This window comes from Heliangelus exortis, chromosome 2, assembly GCF_036169615.1.
Source record: "Heliangelus exortis chromosome 2, bHelExo1.hap1, whole genome shotgun sequence".
Taxonomy (NCBI): domain Eukaryota; kingdom Metazoa; phylum Chordata; class Aves; order Apodiformes; family Trochilidae; genus Heliangelus; species Heliangelus exortis.
Window position 1 is genome coordinate 33,044,569 of NC_092423.1, and position 22,950 is coordinate 33,067,518.

The 22,950-nt window shown below is 35.4% G+C and overlaps 1 protein-coding gene across 8 annotated transcripts in view; it reads left to right on the forward strand.

Annotated features, from left to right (window-relative positions):
- SLC4A7 (solute carrier family 4 member 7) overlaps positions 1-22,950 on the forward strand; it is a 94,091-nt gene that overhangs the window by 64,722 nt on the left and 6,419 nt on the right. For 3 of the 8 annotated variants that reach the window (XM_071735467.1, XM_071735463.1, XM_071735461.1), the window contains exons 7-24: positions 1,716-1,831; positions 2,344-2,403; positions 2,981-3,138; positions 4,784-4,871; positions 6,456-6,602; positions 7,787-7,890; positions 9,417-9,591; positions 11,961-12,094; positions 12,622-12,867; positions 14,533-14,638; positions 16,492-16,653; positions 17,606-17,719; positions 18,159-18,320; positions 18,556-18,807; positions 19,934-20,002; positions 20,443-20,616; positions 20,930-21,061; positions 21,677-21,774. In XM_071735467.1, coding sequence (XP_071591568.1) covers positions 1,716-1,831; positions 2,344-2,403; positions 2,981-3,138; positions 4,784-4,871; positions 6,456-6,602; positions 7,787-7,890; positions 9,417-9,591; positions 11,961-12,094; positions 12,622-12,867; positions 14,533-14,638; positions 16,492-16,653; positions 17,606-17,719; positions 18,159-18,320; positions 18,556-18,807; positions 19,934-20,002; positions 20,443-20,616; positions 20,930-21,061; positions 21,677-21,774 — 2,497 coding nt within the window. Of the gene's footprint in view, positions 1-1,715; positions 1,832-2,343; positions 2,404-2,980; positions 3,139-4,783; positions 4,872-6,455; positions 6,603-7,786; positions 7,891-9,416; positions 9,592-11,960; positions 12,095-12,621; positions 12,868-14,532; positions 14,639-16,491; positions 16,654-17,605; positions 17,720-18,158; positions 18,321-18,555; positions 18,808-19,933; positions 20,003-20,442; positions 20,617-20,929; positions 21,062-21,676; positions 21,775-21,991; positions 22,044-22,950 lie in introns of all 8 variants that reach the window. The other 5 variants (XM_071735469.1, XM_071735466.1, XM_071735462.1 and 2 more) reach the window with 3 other exon arrangements.

A 22,950-nucleotide genomic window follows, 5' to 3' on the forward strand; every position in this document is an offset into this window, starting at 1 on the left:
TGCAGTATGGTGCATCATTGCTCATCTTTTATCAGTCATACCCATCTTCAATTACTTTTATTTGTTACTTAGGGGAGAAAAAAGTGAAAAAAATGTGTACGTATAAATTTCTAGACTGTGGTCTTCAACAACTAATATTTCTGTTCTATTTCTAGTCCTACAAATATATGTTAACATCAGCTCTTATGCAGTTAAAGACTTTGAATAGCTCATTTCATGGGTGGTTGATTGCTCTTAGTTATTCTTGTGAATAACGCATACATCTTGGGGCAGAGTGCAGAATGTGATTTTTCTTAATTTTGGTCTAAGTAACTGGATGTAGTATCAATAGTGTTAGCTAATACCTTGTGAATGTTAGGATTCACAAAGGAAACTGAAGGTTATTAACTTTACTGGGGTTTTGCTTCAGGAAAAACCAGCCATACAACTTACATCCCTATGAAATGTAAGAATGAAAATGGTAAAGACTTGGGCCTGCATATTTTCTGTTAATATGATGAAAATAAATTTTTGAAAATAAATTTGGGGATCTAATAAAGAAAATTCAGATGTCATTTCAAATACTAAAAAATGTCAAATTGCTGAATTGAAAACATGGAAGGATGCAAGTAGTTATTCTGAATTAGTTGACAATGATAGAACAATAGCCAAAAGGTAGTCAGTGAGGACTTCAGTTTTATCTTGACTGGAGTGACACTTGGCCTAAATACAAACTTTCTGCATGTAATACAATATTTAAGCTTTAGTCTTCCTCTAGATGTAGTTTTGAAAGCGTGTTAAAGCGTGTTTATCACCACATCAGAAAGGTCTAGTGTAGACAAGCAAGGCAAAATGCACTTCTGCTGCATGTTAAACTGAACAAATAAAAGCTCTGTAATCCAAAGGATGGGATTTGGGATTGGTTATGCATGTCTAGACCAGCTTTTAAATGATTGTTGGGCAGAGGCAACCATGGCCCAACACAGAATTTGCTATGTTACGCCTGGGTTACTTGACCTTTGCACCCTGCACTGAACCTACTTGCTAGTAGAGTAGCAGGCTACATAAGATGGTGTCTCAGTGCAGATGTTTGAGAAAAGCTGTACATTTGACTTGAATAACTTTATTGTACCTGCCTTTTCAGCTACCATGTTAGACCATTTTTAGAGTAACGTGGTCAGATCAATAGTTGGAGCTTTGGTCTCTTGATGGAAAGCATGGTTTGCAAGCTGTCTGTCCTTCATGTGGTGCACTGTTTGCCTCTACAGGATAACTACCCAGTTAACTGCTGGAGGCTTGCTGATGCATTTTAGAGTTGAAATGACTGCTGTACAACAGAGTAGATAGCAGAGGTGTTTACTTTTGGTGTTTGAGGACTTTAAATATAGTGAAGATGCTATCTATCAGCTACTAGAGTGGTTACAATGAAAATGTCAACACTTACTATTTTGTACAATTAAAGTAGCTCTTGGTTGGTTTTTTTTTTCTGGTGACTGTTCTGTAAATGGCCATCATTTGGGCAGTATTAAATTGTAATTTTTAAAAATTAAGCCTTATTTTGACAACACAGTAACTTGTTAATGTTGCATTTATGATACTAATGTAAGTCACTCTTACTGAATAACTTGCACATTTGCTTAAAGTAAGCTGCCACATTGAGTTTTGGTAGTGTTGCATACACAGTTCACTTCATACACTATTTTGAACTTACTTTTTTTTGTTGTTTTTTAATTTAGGTCTCTTAGCATCTCCACAGTCAGCACCTGGAAATTTAGACACTGGGAAAAGTGGAGATGTTAAAGGTACTGGCACAGGAGGAAGCAGAGAGAACAGTACGGTTGATTTTAGTAAGGTAAACATTAAATGGCTTAATATTTAACACAGTATTACTCAGTAATAAAAAATATGATCATAACTGCCCTCTTAGTTAAATTTTGTAGCTTGGGTACAGTCACTCTGCTTTCTCATGCAAAGGGAGATATTTTCAGATCTGTTATAAAGACTGTAATAAAATTATTTGGTGGTGTAACATTTTATTCTAGGACTGACTTTCTGGGTTGTTAGGTTTTTTTGGTGGTTTTTTTTTGTTTTGTTTCGTGGTTTTTTTGCGAAGGTGGCTTTTAAATGGGATTTATTTTATATGTCTTACGAGTTTGCTGTAGAAAAATTATTGTACATGTTAATCATTGGAGCCATATAATACCACTTTCTGAGGGAAATCTCGTGTTATACTGTGAATTCCTTGTGTTTTTTACGTAGTTTAAATCTGGGCAAGTTCCATTACAGCTCTTACTGTAAAACTGTAGTTTTATGTTTTTGCTTGGCCTGTCCTTCTATACACCTGCCTTGTCTCCTGTTGGGCAGGAGTCAGCCTCCTGGCACTGTAGTTGTGGCACACTTGGTGTGGGACTCAAGAGGCCATCTGTAAGTTCTCTAGATAACAGTTTAACTGGTGCTTGTGTGTGTATGTATATATGTGAACACAGAGTTCATGTGCTGTACCATTTCCTAATACTCCAATTTACCGAAATAAAAGCCAAGATTTTCAGCCATCATATTATTTATGCATGGAAATGTAAACATAAAAGTTATTTTTCAAAATTACAACATATTTGAAATATAGAGCTGTGGCATAACTAATTGCATTCCAGAAACCGTGTGTAATTACATGAACTCTTCTTAGTTTAGTGAACAAATTTTGTGAAGTTTTGTCCAATCATGGAATGTTTGTCATGAAAAGCAATACTAGAAAGGTGTTTATGCAGTTTGGAGTCTTCTAGTAGGTGGTGGTAGTTCTAACTTTTAGAAATTGTTTATTATTTGCTGGCTGGCTGACGTTTTCTACGTATGTTTGTCCTTTTTTGTACTGTGGGATGCTTAATTTGTTTTTTTTTCTTTGTAGAATAAATGTCTGTAAATACTGATAAACTTACAACTGTATTATAGAATTTCTGTTGCTAATGTAAGGGAATAAACACTTGTTTCATCTTCATACAAATAGGTTGATATGAACTTCATGAGGAAAATTCCTTCAGGAGCAGAAGCATCAAACGTGCTAGTGGGAGAAGTAGATTTTTTAGAAAGACCTATTATTGCTTTTGTGAGGCTCTCCCCTGCTGTGCTTCTCTCAGGTCTGACAGAGGTTCCTGTTCCTACACGGTAAATAAATGCCTGGACAAATAATACTTAAAACCTCACATAGTGGTGAATTTTTGTACATTCCTCATTAAGCTCAATAGTGTAGACTTTCATTTTACATGATGCCAGTCGTTTGATGCAAAATTTCAAGGAAAGTGATCCACCATAAAATTATCCGAATGCTTAAAATATGTATGAAGAGACTGTCTTAAGCACAGTTGAAACTGATACTTGACCTGCAGTAAAAGCAATGAGTCTTTCAAGCTTGTGTTACCATTTTAAAGATGGGCATGAATATTTTTTTAGTTGCCTTCAGTGCAACATCTCTTTCCCCCCCTCCCCCAAATCATGTGTCTTGCTAGTATTCTGTGGGTGCATTTTCCACAGATGATCAAAGTGTCAAAATGCAGGTCCCATGATTAGGCAGAAGGTCTTTTCAATAGTTATCATGGTGGACACTTCATTTTATTTTCATAATGATGTATTGGGCTGTTCTGTGGTGTTTTGCTTCAATTTGTACATTTGTGGGTTTTTTGGTTTTTTTCACATTTTAAAGTTATTGCAGTACATGTTTAGCTTTTACATCTTACATACTCGAATGAAAGGCAAAAATAATTTTAGCAGTGTTAGCAGAATGAGAGTTTTAAGAAGGTGGTTGATGGTAGTGCCCATAATGTTTTTTGGGAAATACCAAAATTTCTGCATACAGGTTGTTCTTTTAGTATAGCTAAAGTTATATGTGATAAATTTTTCAGAATGGTGTAGATTTGCAGACTTGTAATAGCATACTTGATTCTGAAGATGCATTCTGCAGTTCATTAGGCTAATCAACTTGAATAGCAAAGCCAACATTTAGCTTTTTGTCCTGCGAGGTGCATTGAAGGCACTGTTTTCTCAAATGTATGTACTTAAGAAACTTCATTTTCACAGAGTGCAGGAAGGAGGTTGGGAAAGGAATTATTGAAATTTACTCTTTCGTTTGTATCCTGTTTAATTTTAAGTTAATAGTCCTATTTAAATTTGAAGGAAAAAAGTGAGAACTCTGTACTTGTGTTTGGAAATAGGACTTCCTATTAATATATGCTGTGACCAGATTGCATTCCCTTCCCAAAATGTGACTTTGACCTTTTAAGGTGTTCAGAATGCAGGTTCCTTTCCTTTCTACTGTCTTAGAGCAGTGATGTGCCTGTAGAAGTATGTCCAGCATGATGTTTCTATGCATCTGCAGTGTGATGTACCCAGTCATTCCAAGTGAGAGGAGTTTAACTCTCCTGAAGGGTTGATCATCAGGGAGGCTAAAACAGGTCATAAAGCTCCTAAGCCCTCACTCAGGGGCCTTTGCCAGTGGGAATGTCAGAAAGGCTTGTAACCTGGAGGGAATAGTCATTGATTTTTGTATATTTCTGCTACATTTATGGCATAATAAGTAGAAAAAATAGGCTTAATTAAGAAGATTTCAGACTAGAAAAAGGGAACTCAAATCCTGAACCAAAACCTTTTCAGTAGTGGCTTTGGAGCACTTTTCTCAATTTTGCAGCAGTTGTTAAAATCTGAAATGATGAAGAAGATAATTTTAGTTCACAACTAAATTTCCTATACACGTTTGTTAGAAAAAAATGAGTATATTCAAATAAGTCAGCTGTATTCTTCTTGACTGCTTTGACAGGTTTTTATTTTTGTTACTGGGACCAGCAGGAAAAGCTCCACAGTACCATGAAATTGGAAGATCAATAGCGACTCTTATGACAGATGATGTGAGTGATGTGTTTTAAACACTTGCAATTAAATAAGTCTAGAATAATGTTTATACTGACTGTTTTCAATAAATGTATTCCAGAGTGACAGTTCAAAGAATAAAACAACAGACTGCCTATATGAAGAACATAAACTTATTTCTTTTGTTAATGAACTAGATAGATAATGGTAAATCAACTTTTCCCTTGTTTTTCTTAAAGAAATCCTAAAAATATGTCTGAAAAATGTATTTTAGCTTTGGTGTATATGTTTCATTTTTGTATTGTAATAGGTAATAGAACTATTAAATAAAGCTGCATCTGATCTAAATCACTGTATGCCAAAAGGGACGCTGCAAACTGTGCAGGTGTCCAGGACAAAGTTTAAGAATCCGTGCAATTTGAGTCATCACAGGTTTGGGTTTTTTTTAATCAAAAACAGGTCAGAGAATTAAAATTAGAATTTAAAGTCAGATGCTTAGGGCCCTGGCATATAGTTTTAAAGACCACAGGAAAATCGAGGCTTTTTGACTGTGGTCATCTTACTGAGAAAAATCAGTGTTTTAATCTTGGCTTTGCATTGAGCGCCACCTTCTGATTTGCTGGAAATTATGGTTAACTAGCAGAGATTCTAGTATGTATTTTCCATGAAGTAAACCAGAAATTAGTCCTTTCATAACTGGGCAACTATTCTGTGAGGACAGTATTTTATTCAGTGAGAAAACTGAACATTAAAAGCTTTGGTTGCAGCTTCTAATTTTTTAAGTAGGCTGAATTTTAGGAATATTGTTGATGACAAAATAGAAAAAAATTGAATTCCTCACTGGTCTAAAAAGACCTAAGTAGGATTAAAAGGTCTAATTTAGAACTAGAAGGCTTAATGTTCATGTCTGTGAAAACAAACAGTTCAGGATTCAAATGTACAGAAGCAATTTAAGATTTGCATCATCTTGTGTAAACAGTTTGTGGTATTTTTATTTTTTTTAATAGCAAGACTAGCATTTTTAATCTGCATAAAATTCAGTTTGAGATTCAGGGAATGTTTTGTTTGCTGCTTGTTTGTTAATTCACACTTTTTGGTAGTGGTCTGCAAAACAGCATAGATTTTGGGCTTCCTTTTTATTAGTAGGAGGATTATTTTCATATGTTTTTTTAGAGAAGTCTTAACATTAATTAAGCTATAGGTATGTCAGTGAAGCTCTTCATAGAAGCTTGTGTTTTGGTTTGAAGGTTATTTTCAGTATTGTTGTCCTCATTTGACCTCCTCTAGCACAGCATAGTGGCACAGTGGCTGTAGGGCAGAATTACGAATTACTTAGGTACATGAACTTGATTTACTCAATATTAATTGAATGTTGAAGATGAGATTTTAATTTCAACTCAATATTCTTTTTGAGTTTGGAGATAAAATTCCTTCTTTTATGTTTCACAGTGTTGTGCATACACTTATTTCTTAATGCAAAATATGTGCGTAAAATCAAAACTTTTTGAAGACCTTAAAAAAAACCCCTATGCCTTTTAAGAAATATTGAAGCCTTCCTTCTAGCCAGTTCCTCTTTCAAAAGAATAAAATAGAAATTAATACTGGGTTCTTTCTTCTTGTAGGTTTTCCATGATGTTGCCTATAAAGCAAAAGACAGAAATGATTTGTTGTCAGGAATTGATGAGTTTCTAGACCAAGTGACAGTTCTGCCTCCAGGGGAATGGGATCCATCCATACGAATTGAGCCACCAAAAAGTGTACCTTCCCAGGTAAAAGAAAGAAAAGTCCAGTAGAGAGCTCCAGTAATTTTTTTTTAAGGTTGAAAATGCCACTTCCTAATAATGCAGATTGTGTTCTGAGTAAGAACTTCAGCAAAGCATCAGCAAGGCCTCACATCTATTTCGGAGAAAAAATGGATCGTTCATTTAATTTTAAAAAGAAGGGTTGAATCAGTTTTCTGCTACAATTTTCAGTAAGCTGTATTTACTGTATTTCATTTTGTAATACTGAAATGAGTTTGTGAGATCAAGGAGAACAGGTGTAAAATTTTACTTAAGTTTATATTAGAAATTTTACTATTAATCTAACACAGTGATCAGCAAGAATACTCTTACAAAAGCTTATATTTGCATACAGTTTTTTAAAAAATGTTTGAATGTGTATTGGTTAACATACAATACTCACAGGCTATTTATGAAATGGATAAAATGGATTATATTGCTCAGTGGTGGTAGTCTTAGAATGACACCCAGGGGAATCTGGACCTTAGAGTAAATGATTTCTTCCCCTTCTCCCTCTTTAAAACTGAGGGAGAAAGGGGATGCTGCCAGGATCATAAATGAGGGGGAGGGACCAGTGCTCTTCATTCAGGATGTTGAGGTCGTTGTTGAATCCAGTGGTGGTTTGAGGGAGTGGGTGGAATGGTCGGGGTGACAGCTGTGCAGTTTATTCATTAATAGCCTGAGGCTACCACTGGGTAGGTTTGTTTCCAGAAAAGTTTATGAGGAGCTGATGAATATCTTGCTCAACAGGGGAATGATTTCTCATTTATACTGGAATGGCTTCTCATTTATACTTCCAAATAAATAGTGTGTGTAAAGAAGTGAGGTCAGTTTCTGTGAGAAGCTAGAGGCTTCTATTCTGGAAAAGACTGAGAAACAAAGTCTTTAAAGTTTTCTAGGCCTCATGAACCTCTACTGTGTCTTACAAAGGTAGGCTTTGTTTCATCATGTCTTGGGGCCATATTGCTTATAATAAGAGGGAAGAGTAATACTGTTGTGCAATGTACTAATAAGACCTTTTTGGGATTGTTGTATAGGTCTTGTCATCTGTGCTCAGCCAAAGATGAATTTGGCAAATGGGGGACTACTGATAAGTGGATTCTGCACACTGCCTTGGAATTTTACTTTTTAGTGTAAAGGCAGTTTCAAAGTATGACTTTCTTTTTCTGTAGGAGAAAAGGAAGGTACCTAAATTTCCAAATGGAACTACTCCCACAGGAGAGCCTCTCAAAGAAGAAGGCCATCATGCTGGACCAGAACTTGAGAGAACTGGAAGGTGTGTTCACTTCCCTAAATTCTAGCTACCATAAAGAAATAAAAGTGATGAATCTTCATCTTTTTTTAATGATGACATTTGAACATTAAAAGTCATGGTATAAGTGTCAGAGCGCATCCTTTTTCCTTTTCAAGTGTTGGATTCTTGCCTATAAATGCCAATCTGCTTAAAGCATTTTCAAGCCTGTGGCAATGTTTCTCAACACATTTGCGAAGGATTTCAAATAAGATGCTGCCTAATTTAACTGACTGACTTTTAAGAGTTGGGTTTTGATTTTTAATTGTCAAGAGCATGCAATTATCATAATTATAGCAGGAATATACAATTTTAAGTATTGGGCTAGGTACTAAAAGTTTCTGTTAATGCAAATCTGTTTTATTTAAACACGTATGAAATGGAACAAGGAATATAAAGTACCAAAAAATATTTGGGTATTGGCTAGGATTTGGTTAGGTTTCTGTTGGATTTAGAATAAAATTGAAAAAATTTCTTTCATTGTTGTTCACTGCTAATTATTCTGAAGTATGTGCCAAAGAAGTCCCCAATAAGGGAAATATTAATAGGTTTAATATTAATATCTCATATGAGAGTATAGATTAAATCAACTTAGAAATTCTGGAAAAAATTTACAGTGTTGTTAGCCCCAGAAAGATAAACTTCCAAATGAAATGAGACTTTCTCATACATTTGCAAGAAGGACTTTACAATACTTGTGTTGATTTTTACCATGTTGGTTCTGTTGTACTTACTTTTTGCCTTTTTGCAAATGGTATGTGGATATGAGAATTTCTGCACACAGTATTATCTCTACGTAGGCTATTGTTTTTAGTAGGAATGTAGTATTTAAATTTTTTTAGTCATTCTAAATGAAGTTCTTACAGGTGGAAATACAGCTAGTAGTTGGAGTCATGACTTTTTTTTTTTTTTAAAAAAAAAAAAAAGCCAAATGTGTTTTAGTTTCTTGCTAGTAGCCAGCTGAACTCACATATGTTTGGTTGTTTATTTCCATGTGTAGAATGTCTCTCTAGTCCAGCTGAAAATACTTAAAATTGTAGAACTAAATTTATTCATGGACTTAGCCATATGTGTGTGAGAATTTCAATCAAAAAGCTAAATTTACTTATTGGAGTAGTAATACTGAAATGTGTAATTCCAATGGTCTTGGTTGAGGCTTAGCATATTTTTTTCTGTTCCTTGTTTTGAATATCTTAAGACAGATTTGACCTAAAACATTACTTAAGTAAAGTTGCTTGCAGAGATACTTTTTCAGTATCTAGCCCATATACAAAAATACTTAGCCAGCTTTTAAAAATGTGGATAACCTCCTTGATTGTATGTGGAATATTACTGAATTAGAATAGATAAAAGATTCTCATTTACGTTTTAAACTGTTATACTTTAATCTGGATTATGAAATAGCTAATATGTGCTGGCAATAGGCACTGGCAGTCATATGTAGCCCATAGTTGTGAACTAGCTAGAATCCTTTAGTGTACAGTTTGACGAGTTTCATCTCACCTATTTAGGCTTTTTGGTGGTTTGATACTTGACATCCAAAGGAAAGCACCTTTTTTCTTGAGTGACTTCAAGGATGCATTAAGCCTGCAGTGCCTGGCCTCGATTCTTTTCCTATACTGTGCCTGTATGTCTCCTGTAATCACTTTTGGAGGGCTCCTGGGAGAAGCTACACAAGGCAGAATAGTGAGTACAAAGAATGGTAGTGGCCAGGCTTTTAGACCTTCAGAGGCAAGTCACTGTGTGCATTTGTCTCATTTATTTATACTTGTATTTGAAGAATTTACCCACAGCACTTGATTAGCCTGCCCCAAAGCAGATCTTCCCCCAAAGGTAATTGCTGTGGAAAATGTGGGGAACCCATGTGAACAGGAGAAGATGCACAGTGGAGGTAAAAAATGTTTATCCTGCCTTATTGGATGAATGGCTTCATGAATTGAGAACGGGCTTGCATTGCCTTCTTTTTGGCTCCTTAAAAACAATGAATAGCAGTAAAGGTGCACCATCCCACTAGGCCTACTTTAGGCAAAGTTAGAGGCTCAAGGTGGATAGCCCAGAACATCTACTGGCCTTGAGTAGTAGGCCTACGAGGATGATAATGCCTGTAGTGTATGAGTAGCAGTCAATTCTGTGTTTAATAAGCATCGTACAGGACATGCATATACTTTCACTAATGGGATGTTGTTAACAGTAAAATAAAGTGGCTAAGGTTTATGAGCAGAAAATACTCTTCATTGTAAATGACTTGAATAGAACCATATTGTACAAAATTTTGGTAGTATCATGTTGGGCAGTAGGTAACACCAGCATCTTTTTAAACAAAACACCTTTGCACTTTGTTTTTTGGAGCAGAGTAGGAAGACTTAACTTCAGCAATGTCAATAACTTAGTATTTGTGTCAATTGGCTTGTGAGCAAACTAGTTTGAAGTGTATTTTCTGTTTCTAAATCTAACAAGAAAAAACAAGGCTCTGTCCTTTTGGCGGAGGGAAGGATGCATTCAGACATGTCCTTTACAAATTTTTAAGATCCTTGTAGAGATTATGATGCTATAAAATTCTTCTTGATACTTTAACCAAGCTTGTGTTAAATTAAAATTTAACTTTATCTCTTTCAAGTAATGCTGTTGACTCAGATTTTTGTTTACTGATGTAGCTCTTCAAGCTGATATCAAATACAGAAATACATTGTATCTTCTCTGTGCTCTGTTTTTGCCACTCTAGACCTAGACATAGTTATCAAGATGACAGTGTAACTTTGGAATGTACATCATGTATAATGATGAAAATATGGTCCTTTTAAAGCTTGATTCTTAAACACCTTCTTTCTTTTAGCTATCTGGAATTGTTTGCGGGTTTGTTCCTGCCTTCAGATACTTGGTGTGCATCATTGAATATAAAGTTTAGTTACTGCACACACATGTTCAAGCACAGTAGCTGACATTGTAAGGTATACAGTTTGTGTTTGAAACCTTCCTTCACATTCCCAGAGGTCATCACCTCCACAATACTCCTGTCCATGCCACCCTGATTGAGAGCCCCAAGGTTAATGCATTCAGTAACCAAAAGCACTAATTCAAAGGTAATAGAAGAAAAGACTGGGACATATATATTTATATTTGTAATATTATGAACAAAGGACTAAATTTTTTCATTTTCAGTAGCCCCAGTTTAGCAAACCATTTTACCCAATTTTAGATGCTTTCCTGAACTGGAGCTTAAGTTTACAAAAGTACTGTTTTCCTAGGCTCACAAAATTGCAAAATTAGCAAACACTTAAAAATTCCTCCAGGACCCCTTTAAACTGTAATTGATGACTTCTCATAGTTGTAAATGGTGTAGTTAACTATTTTCAAGTCACTTTAATATCATTTTAGGATATAAAGAGTCCTGCTCTCTCTTTGGAGGTGCACTGTAACTCTTTTCAGCAGCAAAAGTTGTAATGTGTAATTCAATACCTGAAGTAGATATCTTACCTGAATCAAGAGAAATGCATTACCAGGTGGGGCATTGGTTTACTGCTCATCTGTTTTTAGTGTCATGTATACATAAACCAGTATCGTTCAGTATTTCCCCTGCACCTGTGCCTGTCAGTTTTTTTCTTTTGTAATGCTTGGTTGACTGATGCAGGTTTGATACGGCACCCCGTATCATGTTTTGGTACAGGTATGTTGCAATATATATATTTTTTTTCTTTACAGAGACAGAAAATTCTTTTTGTAAACTACACGTTGAGTAATTTTTTTTTTTCTTTTAAATTTGTAGTAATTGTTGGTATGTTTTTCTTCCATAGCTAGCAGGGCTAGTAACTTGTTCTCATGGCTTTGGATGGCTTTGTGTTTCTCAGGAGTGAAGTTTTCAAAAACTTTTGTCCATGGTATTGTTAATGCAAAATTGTGTTAAGTTATTCTTGTCTCAAGCATCAATATTGATTGCAGTGTTTATACATCTTGTCTTGTTTCTAAGTTAAATCTTAAAACTGTATTTATGCAAAAGTGATGCTAAACATTAACCTTAAAGGCAGCATAGTTACAGCAGTTTCTTTTCCCCCAAACAGAGTGCAATAGAGTCTCTCTTTGGAGCCTCATTAACTGGGATTGCCTATTCTCTCTTTGCTGGGCAACCTCTTACTATTCTGGGGAGCACCGGACCAGTTCTAGTATTCGAAAAAATATTATTTAAATTTTGCAGGTAAGTGATATTTGTAATAGCTTGATGCACTTTCTAGCCTCTTAGAATAGCTGTAATTGGAAGTGGATGTGCATGAAAAGTGGATGTCCTTGAAGAGGTAAATGCAGCAGCAAGATACTGAGATATGGATGTGGTTTGGCAAAGCTGTGAGCCACTGGTGAGCCTTAAAGAGAAAATCAGTGATAAGCGGCTAGAAATTAATTGGAAGTTACTTTCTGACACTGCATTTGCTGGCTTTGATTCTGCTGAGTAAGCGGGGATTGATTTTTCCCTCTATGGAGGAAGCATCTAGGTAGTTCTAGAAAGATCATCTCCATGATGCTTCCCAAGTAGTTGCACCCTCAGTCCTAGAAAGTTGCTTTGCTTTGGTGGAAGATGAGGACAGGAAAGTTTCTGCTTCTTTCAGAACTACCTCCAAGGATGAGACAAGTGGTGAATAGAGTTTAACCTTGGTTTCTGTTTTCTCATATAAAATAGTAGAGGTGACTTTTTGCTCAGTTAATACTTTTGTTTGTTTCTTCACACAGGGATTATGATCTTTCCTACCTCTCCCTGCGAACTAGCATTGGTCTGTGGACTGCATTTTTATGCATTGTGCTCGTAGCCACAGATGCCAGCAGCCTCGTGTGTTACATCACTCGATTTACTGAGGAAGCTTTTGCAGCCCTTATATGCATCATATTTATTTATGAGGCATTGGAAAAGCTTTTTCATTTGGGAGAAGTGTATGCTTTCAATATGCACAATGATTTGGATAAACTGACTTCATACTCGTAAGTATCAAGTTGTTATCTGGTAGTGTGATGCATAGGGGAAATGTTTACATTTGCTAAACTGCAGTGTTTGCCTCTCTGTGGAAATGTGGGAGGAATGCTGGGGGGCATGGGGGTTATGATAAAAATTCTATTCAGGATGCTGTAGAATTCTTTTTTTGTGTGTGAACTATGGGTATTAGAAAAGGGTGAGGGGCTGTGACGATGCACACCTTAATTGCAACTTTATTAAAGGTCAGTCTGGAGATGAAATTGCAGAAATTACTAGAGTTCTGCATTGCCACTTTTAGAAATCATGGTAGTTTACCCCACCTGGCTAAGAATTATTTCCAGGTAGCTGAAGTGTGGAGACTTTCTGCTGCTTTCACATTCTATGAATAGGGAGTTAACATCTTTAAAAGGAGTAGCTTTCTACTGTATGTAATTATGTGGAATACCTGACTTTTAAAAAATTATTTTTTGAAAGAGAGAATAATAGAAAATGCAAGATAGCTGTATTTTTTCTTTCCTAAGTGAGTTATCACAGTAAATAGCAGCGAAACTACCAGTACAAACCCAACATTTAAGGAATGCAGTAAGAAAGCTATTTAAGTGTATACTTTTTATATTTATTTCTGTTGTTTTTCTGGGGTTTTTTTGTTTGTGTGCTGGTGTGTTTTTTTTTTTTGGTGTTTTGTTTTTTGTGGTTGGTTGGTTGGTTGGTTTTTTAATACTGATGTATACTCTGTCAACCTGTCAGGCAGAGAGGATTCTGGAGTCCATGTTTGCACATGAAGTTGCTTTAAATATGAGCAATTTATGCATTTATATCTTCAGTTAGCCCACCACATAGTCAAAAATCTTAATTCTGGGTGACCAAGTTTGGTCACGTGTAGATCAGAAGGTGTGCCAAATGCAGGATAAATTGCTAATTACCAGAATTTTAGAAAAGATTTGGAAATGTCTATAGGCTAGTGCCATGGCTGGTTTGAAAAGGAGTTGCTGAAACTGTCATCTACACCAGCTTTTTCAATTAAATGGTTTCAGTCTCTCTTTCTCATCTTGGTGTACAGTGTTAATTAAAGTTTGAATCGTTGTGGGATATTGTGCTATATAGAAATCTAAAGCCCTTTGTTTGTACACAGCCAGTAAAACTATTTGTGCCAAATTAGTACAATTGTGTAGAAGACCTTAGAGAAGGGCTGTTGGAAGGTGATGTCATTTGGATTTTTATCCTAGTGTCTTTATTCACAGTATGTCATATATTATCTATTTCATTTTATTTTTATTCATTTTTATTCATTTTATTCAAAACCTGGCAGATCAGTCATATAATTAAGTCATCTTGCCTGTCTCTGATTCTTTAAAATAAGTTTTTGGGTTCCTGTTTTTTGGGTTTTTTTTTGGGGGGGGGGGTTTGGTTCGGTTTTTTTTTTTGGGGGGGAGGTGTGTTTTTTTGTTTTTGTTTATTTGTTTGTTTGTTCAATCTGTTAAACCTGTTGTAATTTTTCATTACTCCCCAGCAATCCTACTTTATGTTAGCTAAGAAGGAGTCTTGTACACAGTTTATTTCAGGCTAAATTCTGGTTTTAAACACTGCAGGATTTTTGAAATTACTGCGAATCACTACATTTTGACACTTACAGCTTAAAACCTTGCAAATTTATTTTTTTTATTTCCCTTTAGGTGTGTGTGTTCTGAGCCTGAGAAACCCAGCAATGAAACTTTGGAGGCCTGGAGGAAAATGAATAAATCCGTGGAAGACATAGCATGGAGTAACCTCACAGTTTCTGTGAGTATATGAAAGCTATGTGTATTTCTATGAGTGTGTGCATGTATACATATAAGGAAAAAACCCACCTACCAACCTACCAGTCTGAATTAATATTTTCATCTGATTACTTTCTTGATTTGAGACAGGACTGTTTTCTTTAGAATTGTATTTGTGAATGCTTTTATTCATCCCATAATGCTTTAAACAATCATTCTAGTGGTTTGGATGGGTGAGTCTCTGGCAGCTAATCTCATAAATGTCTGCTTGAGGTAGCCACTCTAATTCTGGTTGTCAGAACAGTCTTTTTTCTGAAGTGCAGATGAATATGATGAGGTGAATAACCAGGAGGTTGCTTCCTTCATTTGCCGGGAGAAGGTGAACAAGTTGGTTTTTTTTTTTAACAAGATGTGAAGATGGAATCTGCAGTTAAAATACAGTAGGAAAGTTCCACTAGTTAGTGAGATACTGGTATAAAACTACAGCCTAATTAAAAAACCTACCAAAATACTGATTGGAAGAAAAGAATTACTTGGAAAATTGAAGGTTAAAGGAAAAGGGGAAGAGCTATTTCGAAGAATAGTCTTGAAAGCATTACCTTGTGAGCTGGATATTCCATAACTATAACTAATTCTGCGTGTAGGTGAAGAGAAGGAATCTGTGGAAGTGATACAGAAGGCTTTTTGGAAGAAACATTTTTGCCAATTAGTAGACCCTCACCTGTGATTCAGTTGCCTAAATGCAACTATCTACAGTTGCTTTGCATACCCTGGCATCTGCTTTCAGCTTGCATCTTGAATGATTTGGATCTTCTATGCATTTTGTGTTGCTTTGCTTAGCTGTATGTGCCCTCTTAGGCTGTCTAAAATGACAGTAGATAGTTGTGTATGAGCTCTCCTGGTGCGTGGGCCTAGACATTGACTCTGAAAGTAGAAGCTATTTTGCACAGCAAAAATACTGTGAAAACCTCAGTGCTTTACTTGAGTTTCAGCTGTAGTGTGTTCTAGGTATCACCAGTGGCTCCTAGCTTACCATAATCACCTATGGCAGTAGTTTCTCTTGAACCTATTTTTTATATTTATTTAATATTTGTATTTATTTTATATATCTTTGCAGTCTCTCAATTATGTTCAGTTTTCCCAGAGAGACAGAACTTACCAATGATTTTCTGGTGCTTATAATCAAAGTATATTGTTAATGTCAAAATTTTTTTTTCAAGTTACATTTTTGATATATTAACCCATTTAGAGACTAGGTTGTGGTAGTGTTATTCCAACTATTTGATCTATTGACCCATTATTCCTTGTACTCCATGTGTTTACTTCAGTTCTTTGCTTTGCATCTCAATGAGCCTTTTGGATAGGAATCAGCTGACTTTTTAAAAAAAAATCATTCAAATTCAATGCTTTTTTATACTTTACTAGAATTTTTTTTTCTTATAATTGGGTAATTATGTAATTCTAATTCTGTAAGAGTTCTGTACAGTCCTTAACTGTATCAGGAGATAATAAAGCCAAGAATAAAGAGGTGGGAGAAACTGATGACTATGCTAGCTTCAAAGTTGATGTTGGTTAGGTTGGTCTTAGTTTTTATGTAGGCATTCAGTCTTATGGTGCTTTGAGAAACAGAAGAGAGGTGAATGTAGAGAAGTTTTTTCTTCTTGGGTGCCTTTCAGCATTTTGTCATCTTGCAATAATGGATGTGATGGATATTGTGGCTCTTCAGACAGCATGAGTTTTAGGATGAGGCAGTGATGAAGGGAAGGACCCCCTTTTTTTGCTTGTGAAAGCTCTCAGACGTGTTTTATATCGAAAGGACAAGTTAGGTTGAATGTACTTAACATGCAGTAATTTAAGGAATTTTTCTCTCTGCAGGAATGTCTAGAATTTCATGGTGTGTTTCATGGATCAGCTTGTGGCCATCATGGACCATATATTCCAGATGTTCTCTTCTGGTCTGTCATACTGTTCTTTACAACATTTTTCCTCTCCTCTTTCCTTAAGCAATTCAAGACCAAACGTTATTTCCCAACAAAGGTAATTCTTATTAGAGACTATTATTATCTTGTGATAAATGTATCAGTATGATTTAACAGGGTTGACTTTTTTATTTTGCTTCAGAACCTTTTATTGATAGATTTCTTTTAAGACAGAAGTTAAAAGCAGAAAATTAGCTGCCCAATTCTGAAAAGGAAGATATTAGTGGAAATAAATTGGCTGCTGAAAACTGAGTGTTTACTGTCTACTTCCCTATAGTTGCAACCAGGTGTTCTAAACATTAGAACACCTAAGCAGACTGTCTCCTCTATTAATGGGTTAGTGCCAGGAATCACTTGAAGAGATCATATTGCTGTCCTGTTCCTCACCTGGCTGTACAGAACAATTGATTGCTTTCTCTAAACGATTCATGTATGAAGGGTTCTGAGCAGTTCCTTGGAGAATTACTGATTCTAACAGAGGTTAATGTAGTGATTATCCTTAGAGTGATTTACACAGCTTCTGCAAGCCAAAATAAAAGTGGTTATATCTTCTCTAAACCTCAGCTCATCTGTATAATGTGTTCCTAATGTTTAATGAGGTCACCTGTTACAAATTACCCCCCTCCTGTCTATTAAAGCATCAAAGGTATGATCATTGATTTTGGAAAAAATTAGTCATGTTACTGAATTAAGACTAGCTGAGATGACCCAGCCTCACAGTAGGGTTGAGAGGACAGGAAGATGAGGAAGGAGTTATTTTAAGCAATTTGCTGCTTGCAGTAATCAGTTAAAATGAGATAATTGGATGAACAGTTGTACAAAATACTCATCTTCTACAATTTCATGCTATGTTGGCAGGCAGCTTGAATTTTAAAATTGAGAGAAAATATGTATAATGTTAAGCAGTATAATGTAGTATAAATGGACTTCTTAGGGGGAAAAATGTCTTTCTTTACATGCAAATTATAATGGTGAAAAATCAAGAGTTAACACAAGTCTTTTCTGTATAGGTGCGTTCTACCATCAGTGACTTTGCAGTGTTTCTGACCATAGTAATCATGGTTTTGATTGACTATCTTGTAGGAGTACCTTCTCCTAAGCTTCATGTTCCAGAGAAGTTTGAAGTAAGAAATAAAACCTTTAAAAAAGATTACATTTTTGAATGCTTGTGGTTTCACGAACAGTATTACAATGGAATTGGATAGAAAGAGAAATCTATCTATCTACTTACAGTGTAGTGGATGAAGTAATCTCCCTTTTCTGTTTTGGATGTGTGTCTCATCTGACAGGAGTGACTATGCTTTGTTATAATGTCATTGAAAAAGAAGCATTCTTTTGTGCAAATGTACAAAAATTAAGAAATGGAGTAGATGTGTTGTTGTTGGTTTTTTTTCCATATAAAGTCACATTCATATATAGCAGCTAAATTAGTCTTTTGGTTAAAGGCACTGAAAAAAAAATACAAGCACATACTTGAGACTGTTGATTGCAGATGTTTGTAGCGATAAAATCCTAATCTTTTTTTAATAATTAAAATCTTACCATTGATGTTTGTTTTTTCAGCCCACCCGAAAAGACCGAGGATGGTTCATAGATCCTCTTGGAAGCAATCCTTGGTGGACACTCTTGGTATCTGCTGTTCCTGCTTTACTCTGTACCATTCTCATTTTCATGGATCAACAAATAACAGCTGTTATTATAAACAGGAAGGAGCATAAGCTGAAGGTAAAAGTTACTTTCACAAAACTCTAAATCAAATTAATTCTGCAGGTCTGAAACATGACCAGTTACTAAATGAATGTGTATATTGACTAATGAAGAAGAAATACAGTTTTGTGGACACTCTCAAAAAACCTAATTTGTGTAGTTTATATTTTAGTTATAATGCACATAAATATCAGAAATAGAAATTATCATAGACAGAAAGTTCATTGAATTATTTGTTTGCTTAATTTTGCAGAAAGGCTGTGGTTATCATCTTGATCTGCTCATGGTTGGTGTTATGTTGGGGATATGTTCTATCATGGGCTTACCATGGTTTGTTGCTGCAACTGTTCTGTCTATAAGTCATGTTAATAGCTTGAAAGTTGAATCTGAATGCTCAGCACCAGGAGAGCAACCAAAGTTTTTGGGAATCCGGGAGCAACGAGTGACAGGACTGATGATTTTTGTCCTGATGGGGCTGTCAGTGTTTATGACATCTGTGTTAAAGGTAAAAGACAGTTTTCAAAAAATATTTGTAATTTCTTTGTTCTTTTGATTTTTATATTGTTTTTTGATATCAAATATTTCAATATTTTATATGCTTCTGGGCTCATTCTTAGACTGCCTTCTGAACAACAGCTGTTAGTTGAACAGAAAGAATAAAGCAGCCTTTGTTCTCATTACCTGCTTTTCATGTCAACTGTTTTTCTCAGGTCCGTCTTACCTAAAATAGTTACTCTGTTGTTTTTATGTGGTTACATATAGTATAACTATAAGTATAGGAAAGAAGTGTGATAAAAATAAGAGCTACTTGAGCAGAAATAATAAATACAACAGAAGAAACAGAAACGGTTTAAAACTTACTATCAGAAGTGGCATTGTTCACCCCCCATCCCTCTCTTCAGATTATTAAACTTCCTTTGTTTAAAGTGTCAAGGCTTATCTATGCATCATCATGGTGTAACAGTGATTTTGTAGGTAGTATTGTGGCCTCGGTTTATATCTTATTAATTTTTTAAATTGTATTTTGGAGGTCCTGTACTCAGACATTTCATGCATTTCAGGAGCAAAGAAAGCTTTGATTGCTTTGTGAAGGCTGTAGAGGTTTGATGCAAGTGCCACTGAAATTAGTGCACAACTTTCTTATCTTCATAAGCTTTAAACTGATCTTACGGGAGCAAAATTTATCCCTGAATAATTACCTGACTTTCATAGTTTCCTAGGTATCGTACCTTTTTTGTTTCATCTCCTCCAGAAATGCTAGATTAGTGATTGGAAGTAAAACAGGAAAATTTCGTGAAGTTGATCATGTCAGTGCAGTTCCTGCCAGCAGCATAAAATACCATACTGAGCATTAACAAATTTTTTTGGCAACCTAGAAAACTGAATGAGCAGTCAGGACTTTTTTAATTCTATTGAGAGCTTTGTTAGCACTATAGAATTAATTTTTTTTTTTGCTGCTCAACGATTAATATATTTTCTCTATAAATGAAGAGCCACAGCTTTTACAGATTTCACTTAAATAAAATAAAAAGTACAAAATAACTTTGTCCGTATCTTTTTCACTAATACGAGCTGCTATGTTATGCCATGGTGATTCCACAAGTAACAGTGTGGGTGTTCTTCCTCTACAGTTTATTCCAATGCCAGTTTTGTATGGTGTCTTCCTTTACATGGGAGTATCTTCATTAAAAGGCATTCAGGTAAAGTCTGGTTTTAATGAGCAATTTGCTTTTGTGTAGTATTAACTGAAAAGGAGATTGTAACACATCACCTTAAGTGATCAACAATAAAGTTAGCCCATACTTTGTGAATAATATATAGGATGATTTATTGAGTTTGGATACTTGTTCTTACCATTTTGTGCATTAGTGTCTAAGTTCTATTGCAATTATTCTCTCAGTAGTGCAGCTGAGCAACAAATTTTCTTAAATATTTTGAATTTTTATAGTATTATTAAGAGGAAGGAAAAAAACAGAAAAAGAAGACAGCCGCCAGCTCCACTCCCTTGAATGTTCAGCCTCCTTCATTAGTATTTTATTTGAGATTAACTTAGGTTTCTGGAGTCCCCTAAGAGTGTTTTATTTCCATCTGGAGGGGTAGGAAATCGTTAACAGAAGCATTATTTTATTTTTCACTGCAGTTTTTTGACCGTATAAAACTGTTTGGAATGCCTGCCAAACATCAACCTGACCTGATTTATCTACGTTATGTGCCACTCTGGAAGGTCCATATCTTTACAGTTGTTCAGCTCACTTGTCTAGTTCTGTTGTGGGTGATTAAAGCCTCTGCAGCTGCTGTTGTTTTCCCTATGATGGTAAGTTTTCTGTTTTACAAGGTAATTTTTCACAAGTAGGGGCATTGTCTGTGTTCTCTTCAGAATGTATTTGCTGCCTTAAACAAGAAGGGAGTGGGAAAGAAACAAAAGAATCTGTTGTACAAATTGTTAATTTTTGAAATGCCAAGAACTTTTCATTTCCTGAAAGTGTGAATTATTAACTTGCTGGTAAGATGGAACCAGTACTGCAAAAAAGGTCTTCAGCTAAAGATTTTTAATGTCCTGAAAGTATGTGTGTTTTTGTTTGACTGAAGAGTTTAATATAAAGGATTCTGTTTATGATTCCTTTAAGGTTCTAGCATTAGTGTTCATTCGCAAGCTCATGGATTTATGTTTCACCAAAAGAGAGCTTAGCTGGCTTGATGATCTTATGCCAGAAAGTAAGAAGAAGAAAGAAGATGACAAAAAGAAAAAAGAGAAAGCAGTAAGTGTGAAAATAGTCAAAGGAAGCACTTTGTAGATTACTAGAAAATACTCAGAGATTTAAAAGGAATTTAAGTGTTCTGAGCACATACCAAATACACATTTGGAAATTCTTTACTAATGAGATTTATTGCTAGAGGAGCTATTACTGGCAATTAAGTTGAAGAAAAATCACCATTTCAATGATGCTATTATGAACTATGACTCTTATTTGTGATGCAGATTAGGTTAGAAGGAGGAAAAAGGGAGAGAAAAGGAGAAGAGTTGGCATCTTTACCCCATTAAAATTAATTTTAAACTGTTCATCTTGTCAGGGACATTTTGCTTGTGCATGTTTGTAGTTAAAACTAACCATCAGTTACAAAAAATACAGTTTGCATAACTTATCCATAGAGGTCTTATCTAACTGTACACCAGCTAGCTAAATTCCTGACAAAACTGGCAACACCCTCCTTCCCTGCTCTCCTGTCTCCCCTCCCTGGATAAAATAGTTGTAAGATAAAAGGTTTTAAGCAACATCTCCCACATTCAGCTCCAGTCCCTTATAGGGAAATGCCCCTATGGAAACTGTCAGCTGCATGAATTATTTTGTAAACTTCTTATTTGGAATTTACAGGAAGCAGAAAGAATGCTTCATACGGGGGACAGTGAAAGTGTGCACCTTTCATATGGAGGAGCAAATTTGGATTTTCCTGTAAAAACTCTAAAATACAGGTATAATAAATTGTTGAACTTAAGAGGTTTTGTATCATATACAATAATTTGCTTTATATAAAGTTGATTACGTATGAGTTGTATAATTTTTTTTTCCCAAACTTGTAACTCAGCCATGATAAGGAGGTACAAAGATGGTGCTATAGTAGTATTTTTAGGTTGCATTGTTCCTTAAAACTGCATCTTAATTACAAATTTACATGACCGTCTTGAACAGATCAGATGACTCAGTTTCGACCAGCTGTACTCAAGGTGAAGAAGCTTCTTTGGTCAGTTTTTGTGGAATACTTGTGTGTTACTGTGCATGAAATACTGAGTATTAAGCAACTAATAGCATCAGCTGCGCTATATGTTTACCAGCCCCTGGATTTTTAGAAAAAAAAAATCTAAGTGTGCAGTTCTTTAATAGTTTACTTAAGCCAGGATAAAAGTCTATCATTTCTATTACATACATACTTTATATGTATAAAAGTATATGTAAAACCCTAACCCATTTTTACTTAAAAAAGTCATTGTACTTTAAAAGCACAGGGCTACCAGCTCTCTTCTAAAAAAAGAGGTGCTGGAATTTCACTTATGGAAAGTTCCTTCATCACTGGAAGACATTTTGCTCAGTATCAATCTCCCCTAATGGGGATGTACTCAGCTTAGTTATCAGGTGGTGTTCAGCTGTGCAACATACCCAAAAGATGTGACAGATTAATAGCATGCTAGCTTTTTTTTTCCTCTCTCATTCTAAGTATTCCTAGGTTAAAAATTGGCTTTCCTATGGATCTAGGGTACTGTCAGGTCTACCCTATATGAGTTAGCAACAAGCAGATTTTTTTGGTAGACAGATATACCTGCAGAATGCTGTTTTCTCCTCAAAGAGCAGGCTTAATCAGACTTTAGCAATTAATACTAAATTTCAAAGCATGTTTAAAAAGACATCTGAGTTGGTAGTTGCTCTCATGGTAGAAATATAATTTCATCAACTGTATGCATGTGTGTTTACTGTATATTTCACTGCCTTGCTTTTTGTGGGGATTCCTGAGGAAAAATGGCCATGAAACTTTTCTGTGCAATCTGAAGAGCTCTAACAGGTACACTGGGGTAGATTCTGAGGCTTGAGTATGGAACAGAACAGAAAACTTCTCTACAGACAGCACCCAAGTCTGCTGTACATGTAAATATGTG